Consider the following 25372-nt stretch of genomic DNA (forward strand, 5'->3'; position numbering starts at 1 on the left):
TGCGGCAGACCCCTCCCCCAGAACACAGAAGGCAGGCTGAAAAATCAAGAAGCCCACAACCCGGGCGCCTGGGTGGCACAGTCATTGAGCGCCTGTCTTCGGCTTAGGCCGTGATCCCGGCGTTCCAGAAAGGAGTCCCTCATGATGCTCCTCTGCTGGGAGCCTGCTTCTTCCTCTCCCACTCCCCTGCTTCTGTTCCCTCTCTCGCTGGTTGGCTGCCACATAAATAAATAAATAAATAAATAAAATCTTTAAAGAAGAAGCCCACATCCCTAAGATCCCTATAAAACAAGGGGCACGGCCTGGGACCCAGTCAATAATTTGGGCTCTGGACAACCCCGCAACCTCTCCTCATCAGAATGACAAGAAGGAGAAGCCCCCGCCCCCCAGCAAAGAACAGACAGTGAGTCTGTGGCCTCTGCCACAGAAATAATGGATATGGATGTAACCAAAGTATCAGAAATGGAATTCAGAGTAACGATGGTCAAAATGATGAGTAGAATTGAAAAAACTATTAACGAAAAGGTTACTGAGAATATAGAATCCCTAAGGACAGAAATGAGAGCGAATCTGACAGAAATTAAAAATTCTATGAGCCAAATGCAGGCAAAACTAGTGGCTCTGACGGCCAGGGTCGCAGAAGCAGAGGAAGGGGTTAGTGAATTGGAGGATGGGTTAATAGAGGAAAAAACCAAAATAGAAGCTGCTCTTAAAAAAATCCAAGCCCACAAATGTAGGTTACGGGAGATTACTGACTCAATGAAACGATCCAATGTTAGAATCATCGGCATCCCTGAGGGGGTGGAGAAAAACGGAGGTCTAGAAGAGATATTTGAACAAGTTGTAGCTGAAAACTTCCCTAATCTAGCGAGGGAAACAAACATTCATGTCCAAGAGGCAGAGAGGACCCCTCCCAAGCTCAACCACGACAAACCTACGCCACGTCACGTCATAGTGCATTTCGCAAATATTAGATCCAAGGATACAGTATTGAAAGCGGCCAGGGCAAAGAAATCTCTCACGTACCAAGGCAAAGGCATCAGAATTACGTCAGACCTGTCTACACAGACCTGGAATGAGAGAAAGGGTTGGGGGAGCATATTTAAAGCTCTTTCAGAGAAAAACATGCAGCCAAGGATCCTTTATCCAGCAAGGCTGTCCTTCAGAATTGATGGAGAAATAAAGACATTTCAGAATTGCCAGTCACTAACCAATTTTGTAACCACGAAACCAGCCCTAAAGGAGATATTACGGGGGGTTCTATAAAAGTAAAAAGGCCCCAAGAGTGATACAGAACAGAAAGTCACAGCCAATACAAACAAAGACTTTACTGGCAACATGGAATCATTAAAATCATATCTCTCATAACTCAGTCTTAATGTTAATGGCTTAAATGCTCCCATAAAGTGCCACAGGGTTGCAGATTGGATAAAAAGAAATGACCCATCCATTTGCTGTCTACAAGAGACTCATTTCGAACCCAAAGATGCATTCAGACTGAGAGTAAGGGGATGGAGTACCATCTGTCACGCAAATGGACCTCAAAAGAAAGCTGGGGTAGCAATTCTCATATCAGATAAATTGGATTTTAAACTACAGACTATAGTTAGAGACACAGAAGGGCACTATATTATTCTTAAAGGAAGTATTCAACAAGTGGATATGACAATTATAAATATATATGCCCCCAACAGGGGAGCAGCAAGATACACAAGCCAACTCTTAACCAGAATAAAGAGACATATTGATAAAAATACATTAATAGTAGGGGACCTCAACACTCCACTATCAGAAATAGACAAAACACCCTGGCAAAAACTAAGCAAAGAATCAAAGGCTTTGAATGCCATACTCGACGAGTTGGACCTCATAGATATATATAGAACACTACACCCCAGAACCAAAGAATACTCATTCTATTCTAATGCCCATGGAACATTCTCAAGAATAGACCATGTTCTGGGACACAAAACAGGTCTCAACCGATACCAAAAGATCGAAATTATCCCCTGCATATTCTCAGACCGCAACGCTCTGAAATCGGAACTCAACCATAAGGAAAAATTTGGAAGAAACTCAAACACTTGGAGACTAAGAACCATCCTGCTCAGGAATGACTCAATAAACCAGGAAATCAAAAATCAAATTAAACAATTCATGGAGACCAACGAGAATGAAAACACAACGATCCAAACCTATGGGATACTGCAAAGGCAGTCCTAAGGGGGAAATACATAGCCATCCAAGCCTCACTCAAAAGAATAGAAAAATCTAAAATGCAGTTTTTATATTCTCACCTCAAGAAGCTGGAACAGCAACAGAGGGACAGGCCTAATCCACGCACGAGGAAGCAGTTGACCAAAATAAGAGCTGAAATCAATCAAGCAGAAACCAGAAGTACAGTAGAGCAGAAAAACAGGACTAGAAGCTGGTTCTTTGAGAGAATCAATAAAATTGACAGACCACTGGCAAGACTTATCCAAAAGAAAAGAGAAAGGACCCAGATTATTAAAATTATGAATGAAAAAGGAGAGGTCACGACGAACACCATTGAAATTGGAAGGATTATTAGAAATTTTTATCAACAGCTATATGCCAATAAACTAAGCAATCTGGAAGAGATGGAATCCTTCCTGGAAACCTATAAACTACCAAGATTGAAACAGGAAGAAATTGATTTCTTAAACAGGCCAATTAATTATGAAGAAATGGAGTCAGTGATAAACAACCTTCCAAATAACAAAACTCCAGGCCCGGACGGTTTTCCTGGGGAATTCTACCAAACATTCAAAGAAGAAATAATACCTATTCTCCTAAAGTTATTTCAAAAAATAGAAACAGAAGGAAAGCTACCAAACTCATTCTATGAGGCCAATATTACCTTGATCCCCAAACCAGGCAAAGACCCCCTCAAAAAGGAGAATTACAGACCGATTTCCCTAATGAATATGGACGCCAAAATCCTCAACAAGATACTTGCTAATAGAATCCAACAGTTCATTAAAGGATTATCCATCACAATCAAGTGGGATTCATACCTGGGATGCAAGCGTGGTTCAATATTCATAAATCAATCAGTGTGATACATCATATCAACAAGAAAAGACTCAGGAACCATATGATCCTCTCAATCGATGCCGAAAAAGCATTTGACAAAATACAGCATCCTTTCCTGATTAAAACCCTTCAGAGTGTAGGAATAGAAGGTACATTTCTCAATCTCATAAAAGCCATCTATGAAAAGCCTACTGCAAATATTATTCTTAATGGGGAAAAGCTGGAAGCCTTTCCCTTAACATCAGGAACTCGACAAGGATGCCCACTCTCACCACTATTATTCAACATAGTACTAGAAGTCCTTGCAACAGCAAACAGACGACAAAAAGGGATCAAAGGTATTCAAATCGGCAAAGAAGAAGTCAAAATGTCTCTTTTCGCAGATGACATGATACTCTATATGGAAAACCCAAAAGAAGCCACTCCCTAACTATTAGAAGTTATAGAGCAATTCAGTAATGTGGCGGGATACAAAATCAATGCTCAGAAATCAGTTGCATTTCTGTACACGAATAACAGGACCGAAGAATGAGAAATTAGGGAATCCATCCTATTTACAATAGCACCAAAAACCATACGTTACCTTGGAATTAACTTAACCAGAGACGTAAAGGACGTATATTCTAGAAACTATAAATCACTCTTGAAAGACATTGAGGAAGACATAAAAAGATGGAAAGATATTCCATGCTCATGGATCAGAAGAATTAACATAGTTAAAATGTCCGTGCTACCCAGAGCAATCTACACTTTCAGTGCTATCCCGATCAAAATACCGAAGACATTTTTCAAAGAACTGGAACAAATAGTCCTTAAATTTGTATGGAAACAGAAAAGGCCCCGAATCTCCAAGGAACTGTTGAAAAGGAAAAACAAAGCCTGGGGCATCACAATGCCGGATTTCGAGCTGTACTACAAAGCTGTGATCACAAAGACAGCATGGTACTGGCACAAAAACAGACACATAGACCAATGGAACAGAATAGAGAACCCAGAAATGGACCCTCGGCTCTTTGGGCAACTAATATTTGATAAAGCAGGAAAAAACATCCAGTGGGAAAAAGACAGTCTCTTCAATAAATGGTGCTGGGAAAATTGGACAGCTACATGTAAAAGAATGAAACTTGACCACTATCTCACACCATACACAAAAATAAACTCCAAATGGATGAAAGACCTCGAGGTGAGACAGGAATCCATCAAAATTCTAGAGGAGAACATAGGCAGCAACCTCTACGACATCGGCCAAAGCAACCTTTTTCATGATACATCCCCAAAGGCAAGAGAAACAAAAGATAAAATGAATTTATGGGACTTCATCAAGATTAAAAGTTTCTGCACAGCCAAGGAAACAGTCAGAAAAACTAAGAGGCAGCCCACGGAATGGGAGAAGATTTTTGCAAATGACACTACAGATAAATGACTGGTATCCAAGATCTACAAAGAACTTCTCAAACTCAATGCACGAGAAACAAATAAACAAGTCAAAAAATGGGCAGAAGATATGAACAGACACTTTTCCAATGAAGACATACAAATGGCTAACAGACACATGAAAAAATGTTCAAAATCATTAGCCATCAAGGAAATTCAAATCAAAACCACACTGAGATACCACCTTACGCCAGTTAGAATGGCAAAAATAGACAAGGCAAGAAACGACAATTGTTGGAGAGGATGTGGAGAAAGGGGATCCCTGCTACATTGTTGGTGGGAATGCAAGTTGGTACAGCCACTCTGGAAAACAGTGTGGAGGTCCCTTAAAAAGTGAAAAATTGAGCTACCCTATGATCCAGCCATTGCACTACTGGGTGTTTACCCCAAAGATACAGACGTAGTGAAGAGAAGGGCCATATGCACCCCAATGTTCATAGCAGCAATGTCCACAATAGCTAAATCGTGGAAGGAGCCGAGATGCCCTTCAACAGATGACAGGATTAAGAAGTTGTGGTCCATATATATAATGGAATATTACTCAGCTATCAGAAAGAACGAGTTCTCAACATTTGCTACAACATGGACGGCACTGGAGGAGATAATGCTAAGTGAAATAAGTCAAGCAGAGAAAGACAACTATCATATGATTTCTCTCATCTATGGAACATAAGAACTTGGATGATCAGTAGGGGAAGAAAGGGATAAAGAAAGGGGGTGTAATCAGAAGGGGGAATTAAACATGAGAGACTATGGACTATGAGAAACAAACTGAGGGCCTCAGAGGGGTGGGGGGTGGGCGAATGGGATAGACCGGTGATGGGTAGTGAGGGCACGTATTGCATGGTGCACTGGGTGTTATACACAACTAATGAATCATCGAGCCTTACATCGGAAACCGGGGATGTACTGTATGGTGACTAACATAATATAATAAAAATCATTATATAAAAAAAAGGAATTTATCCAGAGGAAAAAGCCAAAAATCATGTGATTCTCTCAATAGATGTGGAAAAAGCATTTGGCAAAATACAGCACCCTTTCCTGATTAAAACCCTTCAGAGTGTAGGGATAGAGGGTACATTCCTCAATCTCATAAAAACAATCTATGAAAACCCTACAGCAAATATCATTCTCAATGGGGAAAAGCTGGAAGCCTTTCCCTTAAGATCAGGAACTCGACAAGGATGCCCACTCTCGCCACTATTTTTCAACATAGTACTAGAAGTCCTTGCAACAGCAATCAGACAACAAAAACGGATAAAAGGTATCCAAATCAGCAAAGAAGAAGTCAAACTGTCTCTCTTCACAGATGACATGATACTTTATATGGAAAACCCAAAAGAATCCACTCCCAAACTATTAGAAGTTATAGAGCAATTCTGTAATGTGGCGGGATACAAAATCAATGCTCAGAAATCAGTTGCATTTCTATACACAAACAATGAGACTGAAGAAAGAGAAATTAGGGAATCCACCCCATTTACAATAGCACCAAAAACCATACGTTACCTTGGAATTAACTTAACCAGAGATATAAATGATCTGTATTCTAGAAACTATAAATCACTCTTGAAAGACATTGAAGAAGACAAAAAGATGGAAAAATATTCCACGCTCATGGATCAGAAGAATTAACATAGTTAAAATGTCCATGCTACCCAGAGCAATCTACACTTTTAATGCTATCCCGATCAAAATACCGAGGACATTTTTCAAAGAACTGGAACAAATAGTCCTTAAATTTGTATGATACCAGAAAAGGGCCCGAATTGCCAAGGAATTGTTTAAAAGGAAAAACAAAGCTGGGGGTATCACAATGCCGGATTTTGAGCTGTACTACAAAGCTGTGATCACAAAGACAGCATGGTACTGGCACAAAAACAGACATATAGACCAATGGAACAGAATAGAGAGCCCAGAAATGGACCCTCGGCTCTTTGGGCAACTAATCTTTGATAAAGCAGGAAAAAACATCCAGTGGAAAAAAGACATTCTCTTCAATAAATGGTGCTGGGAAAATTGGACAGCTACATGCAAAAGAATGAAACTTGACCACTCTCTCACACCATACACAAAGATAAACTCCAATTGGATGAAAGACCTCGATGTGAGACAGGAATCCATCAAAGTCATAGAGGAAAACATAGGCAACAACCTCTACGACATCGGCCATAGCAACCTTTTTCATGACACATCTCCAAAGGCAAGAGAAACAAAAGATAAAATGAACTTGTGGGACTTCATCAAGATAAAAATCTTCCGCACAGCCAAGGAAACACTCAAAAAACCTAAGAAGCAGCACGCGGAATGGGAGACGATATTTGCAAATGATGCTACAGATAAAAGACTAGTATCCAAGATCTACAAAGAACTTCTCAAACTCAATACGTGAGAAACAAATAAACAAATCATAAAATGGGCAGAAGATATGAACAGACACTTTTCCAATGATGGCATACAAATGGCTAACAGACACATGAAAAAATGTTCAAAATCATTAGCCATCAGGGAAATTCAAATCAAAACCACACTGAGATACCACCTTACGCCCGTTAGAATGGCAAAAATTGACAAGGCAAGAAACAACAATTGCAGGAGAGGATGTGGAGAAAGGGGATCCCTCCTACATTGTTTATGGGAATGCAAGTTGGTACAGCCACTCGGGAAGATAGTGTGGAGGTCCCTGAAAAAGTTAAAAATTGAGCTACCTTATGACCCAGCCATTGCACTACTGGGTATTTACCCGAAAGATACAGATGTAGTGAAGAGAAGTGCCATATGCACTCCAATATTCATAGCAGCTCTGTCCACAATAGCTAAATTGTGGAAGGAACCTAGATGCCCTTCAACAGATGACTGGATTAAGAAGTTGTGGTCCATATATACAATGGAATATTACTCAGCTATCAGAAAGAACGAGTTCTCAACGTTTGCTGCAACATGGACGGGACTGGAGGAGATAATGCTAAGTGAAATAAGTCAAGCAAAGAAAGACAATTATCATATGATTTCTCTCATCTATGGAACATAAGACCTAGGAAGATCGATACGGGAAGAAAGGGATAAAGAAAGGGGCGGTAATCAGAAGGGGGAATGAAGCATGAGAGACTATGGACTCTGAGAAACAAACAGGGCTTCAGAGGTGAGGGCGGTGGGGGAATGGGATAGGCTGGTGATGGCTAGTAAGGAGGGCACGTATTGCATTGTGCACTGGGTGTTATACGCAACTAATGAATCGTCGAACTTTACATCAGAAACCAGGGATGTACTCTATGGTGACTAACATAATGTAATAAAAAAACATTTAAAAATACATTAGATGGGATAAATAGTAGCCTAGATGAGGCAGAAGAATGATCAACGACCTGGAGGATAGAGTAACACAAAGTAATCAAGTTGAGTAGGTCAGATGAAAGAATGTGCAAAATAAGAATAGACTTAAGGAACACAGTGGTGGTGTGAAGTGTAATAACATTCAATTTATATGGATCCTAAAGGAAGAGAGAGAGAAAAGGAGGAGAAAAATAATTTGAGGTAATAATAGCCTAAAATTTCCTGAATCTGGAGAAGAAAATAGAAATACAGATTCAGGAGGCAGAGGTTCCACAATAAAATCAATCCAATGAGGTCCACACCAAGACACACAGTAATGAAGATGGCAAAAAGCAGTGATAAAGAGATTTTTAAAACCAGCAAGAGAAAAGAAGACAGTTTTGGAAACCCCCATAAGGCAATCAACTGATTTTTCACCAGAAACTTAGAAGCTAGATGGGAGTAGCATGATATTTTCAAAGTGCTGAGTGGGAAAAATTTCAGCCAAGAATACTCTATCTAGTAAGGATATCATTCAGAATAGAAAGAGTGAAAGAGTTTCCCAGACAAATAAAAGTTCAAAGAGTTCATGAACACTAAACCAGCCGTGGAAGAATTTTTTTTTTAAAGATTTTATTTATTTATTTGACAGAGAGAGAGAGCCAGCGAGAGAGGGAACACAAGCAGGGGGAGTGGGAGAGGAAGAAGCAGGCTCCTAGCAGAGAAGCCTGATGTGGGGCTCGATCCCAGAATGCTGGGATCACACCCCGAGTCGAAGGCAGACGTTTAATGACTGCGCCACCCAGGCGCCCCTGGAAGAATTGTTAAAGGTGAATCTTTGAGTGGAAAGGAAAGACCATAAGCAAGAGTAAGGAAAGTAGGAAACACAAAAGCAGTAAAAGTAAGTATATGTGTAAAAATCAGTAAAGGGACTCACAAAATAAAAGGATGTAAAGTATGATACCATATACTTAAAAAGCGAGGAGGGGAGAAGTTAAGAATGGGTTCAAATTTAATCAACCATCAACTTAGAATAGACTGCCATATACAGAAGATCTTATATACAATCTAAATGGTAAGCAAAAATCAAAAACCAGTAATAGATATGCAAAAAATAAAGAGAAGGAATCCAGGTATATCACTAAAGAAAGCCATCTAATTATGAGAGAAGAGAGCAAGGGAAGAAACGAATGGAGAAAAACCACAACAACAATGATAAAACAAGTAACAAAATGGCAATAAATACATACCTATCAACAATTACTTTGAATGTAAGTGAAATAAATGATCCAATCAAAAGACATAGGTGAAAAATGGTTAAAAAAGAGGACTCATCTATAGGCTATCTACGAGAGACTGATCTCAGACCTAAAGACACATGTAGATAGAAATTGAGGGGATGGAGAGGCATTTAAAATGCAAATGGATGTTAAAAGAAAGTCAGGATAGCAATACTTATATCAGAAAAAAATAGACTTTAAAGACTGTAATAAGAGACAAAGAAGAACACTAATCATTAAGGGGAGAATCCAACAAGAAGATATAACAATTGTTGTTTATACACCTAACATGGGAGCATTCAATACTTAAAGTAGCTAATAACAAACATAAAGGAAGTAATAGATAGTAATAGTAGGGGACTTTAACACCCCATTCACATTGATGGACAGATCATCCAAACAGAAAATCAACAAGGAAACAGTGGCTTTGAATGACACAGTGGACCAGATAGATTCAACAGATATGTTCAGAATAATCCATTCTAAAACAGCAGAATACACATTCTTTTCAAATGCACATGGAACATTCTCCAGAACAGATCACATATTAGGCCACAAAACAAGTCTCAACAAATTCAAAAATGTCAAAGTAATACCACTCATCTTTTCTGACCAAAATGCCGTGAACCTAAAAATCAACGACAAGAAAAAAAAATTTGGAAAGACCAGAAATACATGGAGGTTAAATAACATGCTACTAAACAATAGATGGGACAACCAAGACATCAAAGAGAAAATTAAAAAAAAAATACATGGAGACAAATCAAAATGAAAACAATGGTCCAAAACCTTTGGGACACAGGAACAGTAGTTCAAAGAGGGATGTTTATAGCAATACAGTCCTACCTCAAGAAGCAAGAAAAATCTCAAACTGAACATTACATCTAAAGGAACTAGAAAAGGAGGAACAAACAAAACCCCAAACCAGTAGAAGGAAGGAAATAATAAAGATTAGAAAATTAAATGAAGTAGGTACTAAAAAAAAAATAGAACATATCAATGAAAGTAGGAGCTGGTTCTTTGGAAAGATCCACAAAATTGATAAAACTTTAGGCAGCCTCATCAAGAGAGAGAGAAGTCAAGAAAACAAAATCATGTATGAAAAAGAAGAACAAATGACACCAAAGAAATACAATGGATTATAAAATAATATCATGAAAATTAATGTGCCATCAAACTGGATAATGTAGAAGAAATAGATAAATTTCTATAAATATAAACCTCCAAAAATGGAATGAGGAAGAGAGCAAATTTGAACAGACCATTTAGCAGCAATGAAATTAAATAAGTAATCAAAAAGCTCACAACAAATAAAAGTCCAAGACCAGAGGGCTTCACAGGTGAATTTTACCAAACATTTAAATAAGAGTTAATACCTATTCGTCTCAAATTATTCCAAAAAAAGAAGAGGAAGGAAAACTTGCAAATTCATTTTATGAGGCCTGCATTACCCTGATACCAAAACCAGATAAAGACACTACAAAAAAGAAGAAAAACAGGCCACTGTCTCTGATGAAAAGAGATGCAAAAATTCTCAACAAAATCTTACAAAATCAAATACAATAATATTTTAGTAAAATCACTCACCATGATCAAGTGGGATTTATTCCCAGAATACAAAGGTGGTTCAATATTTGCAAATATGATACATCACATCAATATGAGAAAAGATAAGAAACATATGACCATTTCAATGCAGAAAAAGCATTTGATAGAGAATAACACCCCTTCATGACTAAAACTATCAACAAAGTAGGTTTACAGGGAACATACCGCAACATAATAAAGGCCATCTATGAAAAATCCACAGTTAATATTACAGTAGAAAAAAAATGAAGGCTTTCCCCATAAGACCAGGAAAAGGCAAAGACGTCCACTCTCACCACTTGTATTCAACATAGTACTGGAAGTCCAGCCATAGCAATCAGACAAAAAAAACTTAAAGACATCCACACTGGTAAGGATGAAGTAGAACTTGGGAGTATTTGCAGATGGCATAATATTCTATATTGAATACCCTAAAGACTACCAAAAAACTACTAGAACTGATAAATGAATTCAGTAAGGTCACCGGATACAAAATCAATATGCAGAAATCTATTGCATTTCTATACACCAATAATGAAGCAGCAGAAAGAGAAATTAAGAATGCAATCCCATTCAAAATGGCACCAAAAGCAATCAAATGCCTAGGAATAAACTTAATGAAAGAGTTGAAAGACCTGCATTCTAAAAACTATAAAACATTGATGAAAGAAATTGCAGATGATACAAACAAATGGAGAGATATTCCACGCTCATGGATTGGAAGAACAAATATTGTTAAAATGTCTATATTACCCAAAGCAATCTAGAGATTTAATGCAATCTCTACCAAAATACCAATAGCATTTTTCACAGACCTACAATAAATAATCCTAAAATTTGTGTGTAGCCACAAAAGACCCAGAATACGCAAGGCAACCTTGATAAAGGAAAACAAATCTGGAGGTATCACAATTCCAGATTTCAAGTTATCCTACAAAGCTGTAGTAATCAAAACAGGACAAAAATAGATACAAAGATCAATGAACATAAACAAACACATGATTGTATGGTCAATTAAGATTTGAGAAGAGAGGCAAAAATATGCAATGGGAAAAAGACAGTCTCCTCAACAAATGGTGTTGAGAAAACTGGGCAGCAACATGCAAAAGAATGAAGCTGGACCACTTTCTTACACAATGCACAAAAATAAATTCAAAATGGAATAAAGACCTAAATATGAGACCTGAAGCCATAAAAATCCTACAGGAGAGTACAGGCAGTAATTTCTCTGACATTGAGTGTAGCAACATTTTTCTCAATAAGTCTCTTAAGCCAAGGGAAATAAAAGCAAAAATAAACTATTGGGACTACAGAAAAATAAAAAGCTTCTGCACAGCAAAGGAAACAATCAACAAAAATAAAAGACAACCTACTGAATGGGAGAAGATATTTGCAAATGACCTATCAGATAAAGGGCTTGTATCCAAAATCGATAAGGAACTTTTATAATTCAACACCCCAAAAACAAATAATCCAATTAAAAATGGGCAGAAGGCACAAAGAGATATGTCTCCAAGGAAGACATCCAGATGGCCAATAGACACATGAAAAGATTTTCATCATCACTTACTATCAGGGAAATGCAAATCAAAACTACAATGAGAGAGAAGGAGTTAAGATGGCAGAGGAGTATGGGGACCCTAAGTTTGTCTGGTCCCTGGAAAACAACTAGATAGTGATCAAATCATTCTGAACACCTAAGAAATCAATCAGAGATCTGAGAAAACAAATGCTGCAAGTCTACCAGTAGAAAAGCAACCACTCTTTGGAAGGTAGAGTAGGTGGGGAGACTTGAATCCCATGTGGTATAGCTGAGGATACGGCGGAGGGGAGGGAGCCTGCTTAGGGGACTACCTCAAAGTACTATAAAAGGTGGAGTACTATATATGGAAAACCCAAAAGAATCCACTCCCAAACTATTAGAAGGTATAGAGCAATTCTGTAATGTGGCGGGATACAAAATCAACGCTCAGAAATCAGTTGCATTTCTATACACGAATAATGAGACTGAAGAAAGAGAAATTAGGGAATCCACCCCATTTACAATAGCACCAAAAATCATACGTTATTTTGGAATTAACTTAACCAGAGACGTAAAGAATCTATATTCTAGAAACTACAAATCACTCTTGAAAGACATTGAAGAAGACACAAAAAGATAGAAAAATATTCCATGCTCATGGATCGGAAGAACAAACATAGTTAAAATGTCCATGCTACTCAGAGCAATCTACACTTTCAATGCTATCCCAATCAAAATACCAATGACATTTTTCAAAGAACTGGAACGAATAGCCCTTAAATTTGTATGGAACCAGAAAAGGCCCCGAATTGCCAAGGAATTGTTGAAAAGGAAAAACAAAGCTGGGGGCATCACAATGCCGGATTTCAAGCTGTACTACAAAGCTGTGATCACAAAGACAGCATGGTACTGGCACAAAAACAGACACATAGACCAATGGAACAGAATAGAGAACCCAGAAATGGACCCTCGGCTCTTTGGGCAACTAATTTTTGACAAAGCAGGAAAAAACATCCGGTGGAAAAAAGACAGTCTCTTCAATAAATGGTGCTGGGGAAAATGGACAGCTACATTCAAAAGAATGAAACTTGACGACCCTCTCACACCATACACAAAGATAACCTCCAAATGGATGAAAGACCTCAATGTGAGACAGGAATCCATCAAAATCCTAGAGGAGAACATAGGCAGCAATCTCTATGACATCAGCCACAGCAACCTTTTTTTATGACACATCTCCAAAGGCAAGAGAAACAAAAGATAAAATGAACTTGTGTGACTTCATCAAGATAAAAGGCTTCCGCACAGCCAGGGAAATAGTCAAAAAAACTAAGAGGCAGCCCACAGAATGGGAGATGATATTTGCAAATGATACTACAGATAAAAGACTGGTATTCAAAATCTACAAAGAACTTCTCAAACTCAATACATGAGAAACAAATAAACAAATCATAAAATGGGCAGAAGATACGACCAGACACTTTTCCAATGAAGACATACAAATGGCTAACAGACACATGAAAAAATGTTCAAAATCATTAGCCATCAAGGAAATTCAAATCAAAACCACACTGAGATACCACCTTACACCAGTTAGAATGGCAAAAATTGACAAGGCAAGAAACAACAATTGCTGGAGAGGATGTGGAGAAAGGGGATCCCTCCTACATTGTTGGTGGGAATGCAAGTTGGTACAGCCACTCTGGAAGACAGTGTGGAGGTCCCTTAAAAAGTTAAAAATTGAGCTACCCTATGATCCAGCCATTGCACTACCGGGTATTTACCCCAAAGATATAGACGTAGTGAAGAGAAGGGCCATATGCACCCCAATGTTCATAGCAGCTCTGTCCACAATAGCTAAATCGTGGAAGGAACCGAGATTCCCTTCGACAGACAACTGGATTAAGAAGTTATGGTCCATATACACAATGGAATATTACTCAGCTATCAGAAAGAACGAGTTCTCAACATTTGCTACAACATGGACGGGACTGGAGGAGATAATGCTAAGTGAAATAAGTCAAGCGGAGAAAGACAATTATCATATGATTTCTCTCATCTATGGAACATAAGAACTAGGATAATCAGTAGGGGAAGAAAGGGATAAAGAAAGGGGGGTAATCAGAAGGGGGAATGAAGCATGAGAGACTATGGACTCTGAGAAACAAACTGAGGGCTTCAGAGTGGAGGGGGGTGGGGGAATGGGATAGGCTGGTGATGGGTAGTACAGAGGGCATGTATTGCATGGTGCACTGGGTGTTATACGCAACTAGTGAATCATCGAACTTTACATCAAAAACCAGGGATGTACTGTATGGTGACTAACATAATATAATAAAAAAATATTAAAAATAAATAAAAAAAAAAGGTGGAGTGCAAGCAAAGGAAACAGTGAACAAAACTAAGAGGCAACTCATGGGAATGGGAGACAATATTTGCAAATGACCACTACAGATAAAGGGCTGGTATCCAAGATCTATAAAGAACTTATCAAACTCAAGCCCCCAAAACCAAATAACCCAGTCAATAAATGGGCAGAAGACATGAACAGACACTATCCCAAAGAAGACATATAAATGGTTAACAGACACATGAAAAAATGTTCAATGTCACTAGCCACCATGGAAATACAAATCAAAACCACAATGAGATACCACTTTACACCTGTTAGAATGGCAAAAATTAACAAGACAGGAAACAACAAGTATTGGTAAGGATGTGGAGAAAGGGGAACCGTCTTTCACTGTTGGTGGGCATGCAAGCTTAGTACAGCCACTCTGGAAAACAGTATGGAGGTTCCTCAAAAAGTTAAAAATAGAGCTGCCCTATGATGCAGCCATTGCACTATTAGGTATTTAACCCAAAGATACAGACATAGTGAAATAAAGGGGCACATGCACCCCAATGTTCACAGCAGCAATGTCCACAATAGCCAAACTGTGGAAGGAGCCGAGATGTCCTTCAACAGATGAATGGAGAAAGAATATGTGGTCCATATATAAAATGGGATATTACTCAGCCATCAGAAAGGATGAATATCCACCCCATTTGCACTGACATGGATGGAACTGGAAGGGATTATGCTAAGTCAAATAAGTCAAGCAGAGAAAGACAAAGATAATTATCGTACGGTTTCACTCATATGTGGAACATAAGGAATATTGTGGAGGACCACAGGGGAAGGGAGAGAAAACTGAATGAGAAGAAATGAGAGAGGGAGACAAACCATGAGAGATTCTGGACTCCAGGAACCAAACTGAGGGTTACAGAAGGGAGGTGGGTGGGGTGATGGGATAACCGGGTGATGGGTATTAAGGAGGGCTCGTGTGGTGATAAACACTGGATGTTATATGCAACTAATGAATTGTTGAACACTACATCAAAAAACTAATGAAGTATTATATGTTGGCTAACTGAACATAATAAAAAAAGCAGTGGAGTGCAAAATCATAACTTTTAGAAGTCTGCTACAGAGGGGGATGTGACTGGCTTAAAGTTGCTCAGGTGGTGAAGTGAGGCAGAATCCTAGGTGTGACAGCATGTTCGGAGGATCTCTGGGGTCACAAGAAGAATGGGTGATGCCTGACTGTGGCATAGTTCCCAGGCATGGGAAAGCTGTTTGTGAACAGGGAGTGCAGGTGCCAGCTTTGTGCTCTGTGTTGCCATAAACTGCAAACCGCTGGACAGTCATTCAACCCCTTTCCCGGTAAGGATCCAGCAAAAGGCAGAAGCGTGGTGAGACACCCCCTCCCCCAGGAGGAATAGCAATGGTCCGAGCTGCAGGAGGCCATAAATTTGGAGTTTTGAAACTCAGTCGCGTGACTGAGATAAAAACCCTTGTTCACAGTCCAGGTGAACGCAGTTCTGATGGAAAACGGAAGACAAGAATGACTGATTGCTATTCTGTGAGGGCTCACTGAAGAGTGGAGGGCAAGAATTTTCAGCTTTGGGGTAGGAGTCAGGGCACAGCCATAGTCAATCCACCCAGGAGCCCTGGAAGCGTTCAGGGAGCAAAACAGTGCCACCTAGTGGAATCTGGAGCTGCTTACACCAAACCCTGCTTCTCTGCGCGAGGGAGGTGCTTTTCTACTAGGGTAAGTCCACCTAAGAATCAGTGCAACAGGCCCCTCCCCCAGAAGACCAGCACAAACAACTCACTCTCACCAAAATTATTGTTTATAGAGGGCTGGAAAGCTTCAGCTCTTAGGGAAAACAGTATACAGCATTCACTGTTTTTTCATTTTTTAATCTTTAAGTATTATTTTTTCAGTTATTTTCTTAATTTTTTCAATTCTTTTTTAATCTAGCTGATATATATAATTTTTGGTTTCCTTTCATTATATATATATATATATATATATATATATATATAAATGTTTTTCTTTCTTTCTGACTTTAGGATCTAGTTTCTTTCAAAAAGTGGACCAAAACACATCCAGGATCTTATCTAAGTTTTTTTTTTGTTTTGTTTTCTCTTTCTTTCTTCTTTTCGTTCCTGGAAAAAATGACAAGATGGAGAAATTTACACCATAAGAAAGAACAGGAGGTGGTACTCACTGCCAGGGATCAATACCAATGTAAGCAAGATGTCTGACTAGAATTAAAAACAACGATTATAAAGATACTAGCTGGGCTTGAAAAAAGCATAGAAGATACTAGAGAATCCCTTACTATAGAGATAAAAGAACTAAAATCTAGTCAGGCTGAAATTAAAAATGCTATTACCGAGATACAGTCCAAAGTGGAGGCCATAAAAACAAGAATGAACAAAGCAGAAGAGGTAATCAGTTATATAGAAGATAAAATAATGGAAAATAAGGAAGTTGCAAAGAAGAGGGAAAGAAACTTATTAGATCATAAAGGTAGACTAAGGGAACTCAGTGAATCAACAAAGTGAAATAATATCCATATTATAAGAGTGCTAGAAGATGAGGAATGGGAGAAAGGGGCAGAAGGTTTATTGGAACAAATTATAGCTGAGAACTTCCCTAAACTGCAGAAGGAAACAGGCGTTCAAGTCCAGGCACAGAGAACCCCCCTCAAAATCTATAAAAATAGGTCAACACCTCAACATATTATAGTGAAGCTTACAAACTACAAAGATAAAGAGAAAATCATGAAAGAGGCTTGGGAAAAGTGGTGGTTAACATACAAGGGTAGACACATAAGGCTGGCAGCAGACTGTCCACAGAGACTTGGCAGGCCAGAAAGGACAGGCATGACATATTCAATTGTACTAAATGGGAAAAATATGCAACCAAAAATACTTTATCCATCAAGAATGTCATTCAGAATAGAAGGGGAGATAAAGACTTTGCAGGAAAAACAAAAACTAAAGGAATTTATATATTTTTTAAAGATTTTATTTATTTACTAGAGAGAGAGAGAGAGCGTGCATGAGTGGGGGGGGGAGAGGCAGAGGGAGAGGAAGAAGCAGACTCTCTGCTGATCAGGTAGCCTGATGCAGGGCTTGATAGCAGGAACATGGGACCATGACCAGACCTGAAGGTAGACACTTAACCAACTGAGCCACCCAGGCACCCCCAAAACTAAAGGAATTTGTGAACACCAAATCAGTGCTTCAAGAAATATTAAAGGGGATCCTTTGAGCAGAGAGAGCCCAGAAGCAACAGAGATCAGAAAGGAACAGAGACAATCTACAGGAACAGTGACTTTACAGGAAATACGATGACACTAAATTCATACTTTCAATAATTACTCTGAATGCAAATGGCCCCAATGCTCCAATCAAAAGAAATAAGGTATCAGAATGCATAAAATAAAGAAGACCCATCGATATGCTGCTTACAAGTGACTTATTTTAGACCCAAAGACACTTCCAGATTGAAAGTGAGGGTGTGGAGAACCATTTATCATGCTAATGAACATCAAAAGAAAGTTGGAGTAGCCATCCTTATATCGGACAAATTAGATTTTAACCAAAGACTGTAGTAAGAGATTAAGAAGGGCACTATATCATAATAAAGGGTCTATCCAACAAAAAGATCTAACAGTTGCAAATATTTATGCCCCCAACTTGGGAACAGACAGGTATATAAGCCAATTAATACCAAAATTAAAGAAACACATTTATAATAATATAATAATAGTAGGGGACATTAACACCCCACTCACAGCAATGGACAGATCATTTAAGCAGCATATCTACAAGGAAACAAGGGCTTTGAATGACACACTGATCCAGATAGACTTCACACATATATTCAGAGCATTTCATCCTAAAGCAGCAGAACACAAATTTTTCTTGAGTGCACATGAAACATTCTCCAGAACAGATGACATACTGGGTCACAAATCAAGTCTCAACTGGTACAAAAATTGAGATCATACCCCGCATATTTTCAGACCACAATGCTATGAAACTTGAAGTTAATCCCAAGAAGAAATTTCAAAGGACCACAAATACATGGATGTTAAGGAACATCCTACTAAGGAATGAATGGGTCAACCAGGAAATTAAAGAACAATTAAATAATTAAATGGAAGCAAATGAAAATGAAAATGTGACAGTTCAGAACATTTGGGATGCAGTAATGGTGGTCTTAATAGGGAAGTATATAGCAATACAGGCCTTTCTCAAGAAAAGTCTCACATATACAACCTAAGCTTACACTTAAAGGAGCTGGAAAAAGAACAGCAAATAAAGCTAGATCCAGCAGGAGAAGAAAAATACTAAAGATTAGAGCAGAAATCAAAGATGTAGAAATAAAAAAAAAAGGAGAACAGATCAATGAAACCAGGAGCTGGTTCTTTGAAAGAATTAATAACATTGATAAACCCTTAGATAGACTTATCAAAAAGAAAAGAGAAAGGACCCAGATAAATGAAATCACGAATGAAAGAGGAGAGATCACAACCAACACTGAAGAAATACAAACAAATATAAGAGAATATTATAAGAAATTGAAACAATTATAAGAGAATATTATGAGCAATTATATGCCAATGAATTAGGCAATCTGGAAAATATGGATGCATTCCTAGACACATACAAACTACCAAAACTGAAACAGGAAGAAATAGAAAACCTGAACAGACTCATAACCAGGGAAGAAGTTATATCAGTCATCAAAAATTTCCCAACAAAGAAGAGTCCAGGATTGGATGGCCTCCCAGGAGAATTCTACCAAACATTTAAAGAAGAATTAATACCTATTCATCTGAAATTTTTCAAAAAATAGTAATGAAATAAAAATTCCAAACTATGAGGCCAGCATTACCTTGATTGGAAAAACCAGACAAAGACCCCAACAAAAAGAATTACAGACCAATATCCCTGATGAACATGGATGCAAAAATTCTCACCAAGGTACTAGCTAACAGGATCCAACAATACATTAAAAGGATAATTCACCATGACCCAGTGGAATTCATTCTTGGGCTGCAGGGGTGGTTCAACATCCGCAAATCAATCATTTGTAATACAACATATTAATAAAAGAAAGGACAAGAACCCCATATGATCCTCTCAATAGATGCAGAAAAACCATTTGACAAAATACAGCATCCTCTCTTGATTAAAACCCTCCAAAATGTAGGGATAGAGGGAACATACCTCAACATCATAAAGGCATATATAAAAGACCCACAGCAAATATCATCCTCAATGGGGAAAAACAGAGAGCTTCACATCCTGACAGGGATGTCCACTCCGACCACTCTTGTTCAACATAATACTGGAAGTCCTAGCCTCAGCAATCAGACAACAAAAAGAAATAGAAGGCATCCAAATCTGCAAAGAAGTCAAACTTTCACTCTTCACAGATGACATGATAGCCTATCTAAAGAATCCTAAAGACTCTACCCAAAAATTGCTAAAACTGATACAGGGATTCAGCAATGTTGCAAGACATAAAATCAACCCACAGAAGTCTGTTGCATTTCTATACACTAACAATGAGACAGCAGACAGAAAAATCAAGGAATCGATCCCATTTACAATTGCACCAAACCCATTACATACCTAGGAATTAACCTAACCAAAGAGATAAAAGATCTGTACTCTGAAAACTACAGAACAGTTAAGAAAGAAATTGAGGAAGACACACACACAAAAAAATGGAAAAACATTCCATGCTCATGGGTTGGAAGAATAAATATTGTTAAAATGTGTATGTTACGCAAAGCAATATGCACATCCAGTGTAATACCTACCAAAATACTGCCAGCATTTCTCACACAGCTAGAACAAAGAATCTTAAGATTTGTATGGAACCAGAGAAGACTGCAAATAACCAAAGGAATGTTGAAAAAGAAAACCAAAGCTGGAAGCATCACAATTCCAGACTTCAGGTTGTATTACAAAGCTGTCATCATCAAGACAGTATGGTACTAGAACAAAACAGACACATAGATCAATGGAACAGAATAGAGAACCCAGAAATGGACACTCAACTGTATGGCCAACTAATCTTTGACAAAGCAGGAAAGAACATCCAATGGAAAATAGAGTGTCTTCAACAAATGCTGTAAGGAAAATTGGCTAGCCAAGAAGAATGAGACTGTACCGCTGTCTTACCAATGTCGGCATTACACAAAAATAGACTCAAAATGGATGAAAGACCTAAATGTGAGACAGGAATCCATCAAAATTCTAGGGAACACAGGCAGCAACTTTTTTGACCTTGGCCGCAGCAAATTCTTATTAGACAGGTCTCCAAAGACAAAGGAAACAAAAGCAAAACTAAACTATTGGGATTTCATAAAGATAAAAAGCTTTTGTACAGCAAAGGAAACAATCAATAAAACTAAAGACAACAGACAGAATGGGAGAAGACTTTCACAAATGAAATCTCAGATAAAGGGTTAGTATCCAAAATCTATAAAGAAATTATCAAACTCGACACCCAAAAAACAAATAGTCCAGTCAAGAAAAATGAGCAGAAGACATGAACAGATATTTCTCCAAAGAAGACATACAAATGACTATCATGAAAAAATTCTGAACATCACTCAGCATCAGGGAAATACAAATCAAAACCACAATGAGATATCACCTTAGAATGGCTAAAATCAACAACACAAGAAACAACAGATGCTGGTGAAGATGCGGAGAAAGGGGAAATTTCTTACACTGTTGGAGGAATGCACACTGGTGCAGCTACTCTGGAAAACAGTATGGAGGGCCCTCAAAAAGTTAAAAATAGAACTACCCTGCTACCCAGCAATTGTACTACTAGGTATTTATCGAAAGGATACAAAAATATTGATTCGAAGGGGCATGTATACCCCAATGTTTATAGCAGTAGTGCCCCCAATAGCCAAAATATGGAAAGAACCCAGATGTCCATTGATAGATGAATGGATAAAGAAGATGTGGTGTGTGTGTGTGTGTGTGTGTGTGTATATATATATATATATATATATATGAATATTACTCAGCCATCAGCCATCGTAAAGAATGAAATCTTACCATTTGCAATGATGTGGATGGAGCCAGAGGGTATTATGCTAAGGAAAATAAGTCAGTCAGTGTAGGATAAATACCATATGATTTCACTCATATGTGGAATTTAAGAAACAAAACTGATGAAAATAGGGTAAGGGAAGGGAAAATAAAAATAGAGAGAAGACAAACCATAAGAGACTCTTAACTATGGGAAACAAACTGAGGGTTGCTGGAGGGGAGGTTGGTGGGGGATGGGGTAATTGGGTGATGGGCCTTAAGGAGGGCACTTGATATAATGAGCACTGGGTGATATATGCTATTGCTGAATCACTAAATTTTACTCCTGAAGCTAACAATATATTTTAACTAAATAGAATTGAAATAAACATTTAAAAAATAATTATATCACTAATTCAAACAGTGGTTTCTTAGTCTTCAAAGTATCTATGGCCAGTAATTTTGCAATAGACTATCCTTCTATAGACTATCCTACCCTTAATTTATCTTTATCACTAAGAGGCCTTTTTAAAGATTACCCTGAATCTCTCCTCTGTAAATGAAGGTTATTTGCTTCTTTTCTCTTTCTCCTCCTCCTCCTCTTCTTCTTCTTCTTCTTCTTCTTCTTCTTTTGCATTTTTGCTTTCCTGTCTCTTTAACCTTTAGGAAGTATTCTTACTTCCTAGGATTCTTACCAGTATTCTTACCTTCTGATTTGGCTGTTGTGGGAGTGTAAATATAGACTTCCAGTAGGTCCAGGTAAAGAACACAAAGATGGTATGGTAGAATATGAGGTAGATAACTGAAATTTAAGAGAAAAAAATCAGTGTTTATACTATCTTTTTTGTCCATTTCTAGAAGTTGAGAAAGATATAAACTAAACAACAAGTTTCTGTTTTGTTTTCTTATTACCAAGTATTTTCTAGTATTATTATAAAATGTTAATTCTTACCTTTTCCCCATGAAGTGACAGAAATGTTACAGTGCCAAATTTTCAGTGAGACCTTCTGGAAGTTGTATGTTTTAAGAGCTACCATGTGATTCTAAAACTAAAGGGGAAATGTTCTTAATGACAATGTGAGGGAAGCTACCATAGCCACTTATCATTATCTCTGCCATTGTAGGTACAAAAAGATGATAATGATAGTATTTGCACAACACTATCGAGTTTATAACATGATTTCATAATATTATCTCATTTTATTGTTTCAATAACTTTGTGAGATCAATAATAACAGTTGATCAGCTATTGGGAATAGCTGATTATCCAAAGTGATACAGTTACCATATAATGTATCCAGGTCTTAAACACAGGATTACTGACTATAAATCACAAGTTCTTTTCAGTAGCCTCAAAGACTACATATTCATTTTTTTGCAAGCAATCTGAATTCATATTTATTGAAGCCAGTAATTAGAGACATCTTTTCCAGCACTAGAAAGCAAGGTTCCACATGACTGCATAACTGCATCTGGTTAGAGTCACATCCCGGGACGAAGGCTGGTAGGGGAAAAATCTGCAGTCCTAATTTTACATTAAAAACTTAGTATAAAGATGACTGAACTTTCACTTAGAGCATCAACATTGTTAAGGTCATTATGTACAGAGCAGTCACTTTCAACTTTGTTAAACTAATAAAACATGACGACGTCTTCACATTATATACTTTTGAAATGTGAGTTGTATCTGCGATAGTTGTAAAAGTTGCTTCCACTGCTTATCTTTTTATACTCTTTGCCTCTTGGATAGCTCTTCCGATATCAGAAATTTCACTATTCTCCACAGAGGCCATTATAAGACTGATGGTCATGTTACTGTTTCACTGTGAGTTCTTGTGTGGCAAGGTGTTATTACCTCAATTCATCAGAAAGACTCAAGGGAATGACTCAAGACCACATCAATAGGGCTGAGTGCCTTATACATATATGGCCGAATTGAAAAAGCTCTACTCTCTTGGCCCAGTGCTCCTAGTCTTATGGTGCAAGTCCTTTTCTATGTGCTTCATTTGTGTAATTATGAAATCTCATTTTCAAATTCAAGCAATTTAAATTAAAAAGTAAAATCTACCACACACATTTATCTAGGCTCCCACCTCCCCCTCCTAGGGTATTAATACCTGTTTGCTGTTTGGTGTGTATCATTACAGATCTTCTGATTTTTATGTGTTTCTATGAATATATGAACACAATATAAATATGGAATTTTTGTAATATTTAAAAATTTTTTCATCATATTTCTTTTGAAAGGTAATGCATTCACAACATTCAAAATTTGAAGGCATAAAATAGTACACAGGGAAAAGTTTCCCTTCCATCCCTTTTCCTCAGCCACCAAGTTTCCTTCCTGGAAGCAACAAAAGTTAGTTTCATGACTTCATTCTATACCCTTTTAAATTTTATACATATAAAAGTACTGAAACTGCATTTTTTCCACACAAATAGTAGTATTCTATATACAGTTTTGTCCCAATTTCTTTTTCATTTTTCTATAATTTGGAGATCATTCTATTTAATATAACTTGCAAAGAGTAAGCTCCCTCATTCTCTTTAAAAATGTTGCATGGGTTTTCATTGCATCAATGTGCCATAATTTAACCAAAGTGTTTCTGATGAAAATTTATTTTTTCCTCTTCTCTTGCTACTACAAACAATGCTGTAATAAAGAACTTTGCATATATGTCATTGGCACACTTACTTAATCTATAGGGTCAATTCCTTAAAGTGGGATTGCTAGGCCCAAACATAGGCCTTTTGGCAGAGAATGTCAAACTGCCATTAAAAAAATGTTTTTTTCTGGTGTAGGGGAACCATAATGTTCCACAGGGCCACTCAGATGATATTCAGGACAGGCATGCCCAGGCATTGCAGGGCAGAACCACAAGAGGATCACTCACATGAGGGGAGCATGGGGATCCTGCTCACACTGAACCCACCGACCTCCCACCCACCTATCCACTGATGCCTTCCTCCTGCTGCCCCACCCATGCACCCTCCCACACCTGTTCTGTGGCTGGACACCAGAAGGTTCCACGTGGCCACTCACTGGGTTGTGGCACCCTGAGTCCTGTGATCAGTGTTGGGGTGGTACAGTGAGCAAGACTTTGGTTGGAGGGGACCTCGGACATCACCTTCAACACACATTTCACAGATTCAATTAAGGTACCTAGGTGTGGGGAAGAGGGAAGACAGTGGTGGAGTAGGAGGACTCTAAGCTCATTTCAACCCATGAACACAACTAAGTAACTATCAAGTCATCGTAAATATCCCAGAAATAGACCAGAAGACTGACAGAACAAACTACACAACTATAGGGAGAGAAGAGGCCACATCAAGGAAGGTGGTAAGTGTGGAGATGTGGTTTAGGGGAAAAAGGATTGTAGGTGCTGTGGAGGGGAGGGAGATATGGTCATGGAGAAGGGAGAGAGAGATGGAGAGAGGGAGAGAGAGAAGCACACAGGGGAATGCAAAAGGAGGTTTCCCCAAAGCCACTGAGTTGGAAAATGAGAGGGGCTGAATTTCGTGAGTTCATGCAACCAGTAGGGCTTAGGGACACCTGGGTGGCTCAGTCATTTAAGTGTCTGCCTTCATCAGGTCATGATCCCAGGGTCCTGGGATCGAGTTCCACATCGGGCTCCTTGCTCAGCAGGGAGTCTGCTTCTCCTTCTGCCTGAAGCTCTCCCTCCTTGTGCTCTCAATATATATATTGTCAAAGAGAGAGAGAGAGAGAGGCAGCCTAGAGCTTTAAAGGTCAGCAGGCTTGACTGGGATAAA

At 38.3% G+C, this 25372-nt stretch overlaps 1 protein-coding gene across 3 annotated transcripts in view; it reads right to left on the reverse strand.

Annotated features, from left to right (window-relative positions):
- ZDHHC15 (zinc finger DHHC-type palmitoyltransferase 15) overlaps positions 1-25372 on the reverse strand; it is a 166938-nt gene that overhangs the window by 70684 nt on the left and 70882 nt on the right. For all 3 annotated transcript variants that reach the window (XM_048213704.2, XM_044379806.3, XM_057312633.1), the window contains exon 3: positions 22309-22403. In XM_048213704.2, the coding sequence (XP_048069661.1) occupies positions 22309-22403 (95 nt within the window). The remainder of the gene's footprint in view (positions 1-22308; positions 22404-25372) is intronic.

Source organism: Ursus arctos, chromosome X, assembly GCF_023065955.2.
Source record: "Ursus arctos isolate Adak ecotype North America chromosome X, UrsArc2.0, whole genome shotgun sequence".
NCBI lineage: Eukaryota > Metazoa > Chordata > Mammalia > Carnivora > Ursidae > Ursus > Ursus arctos.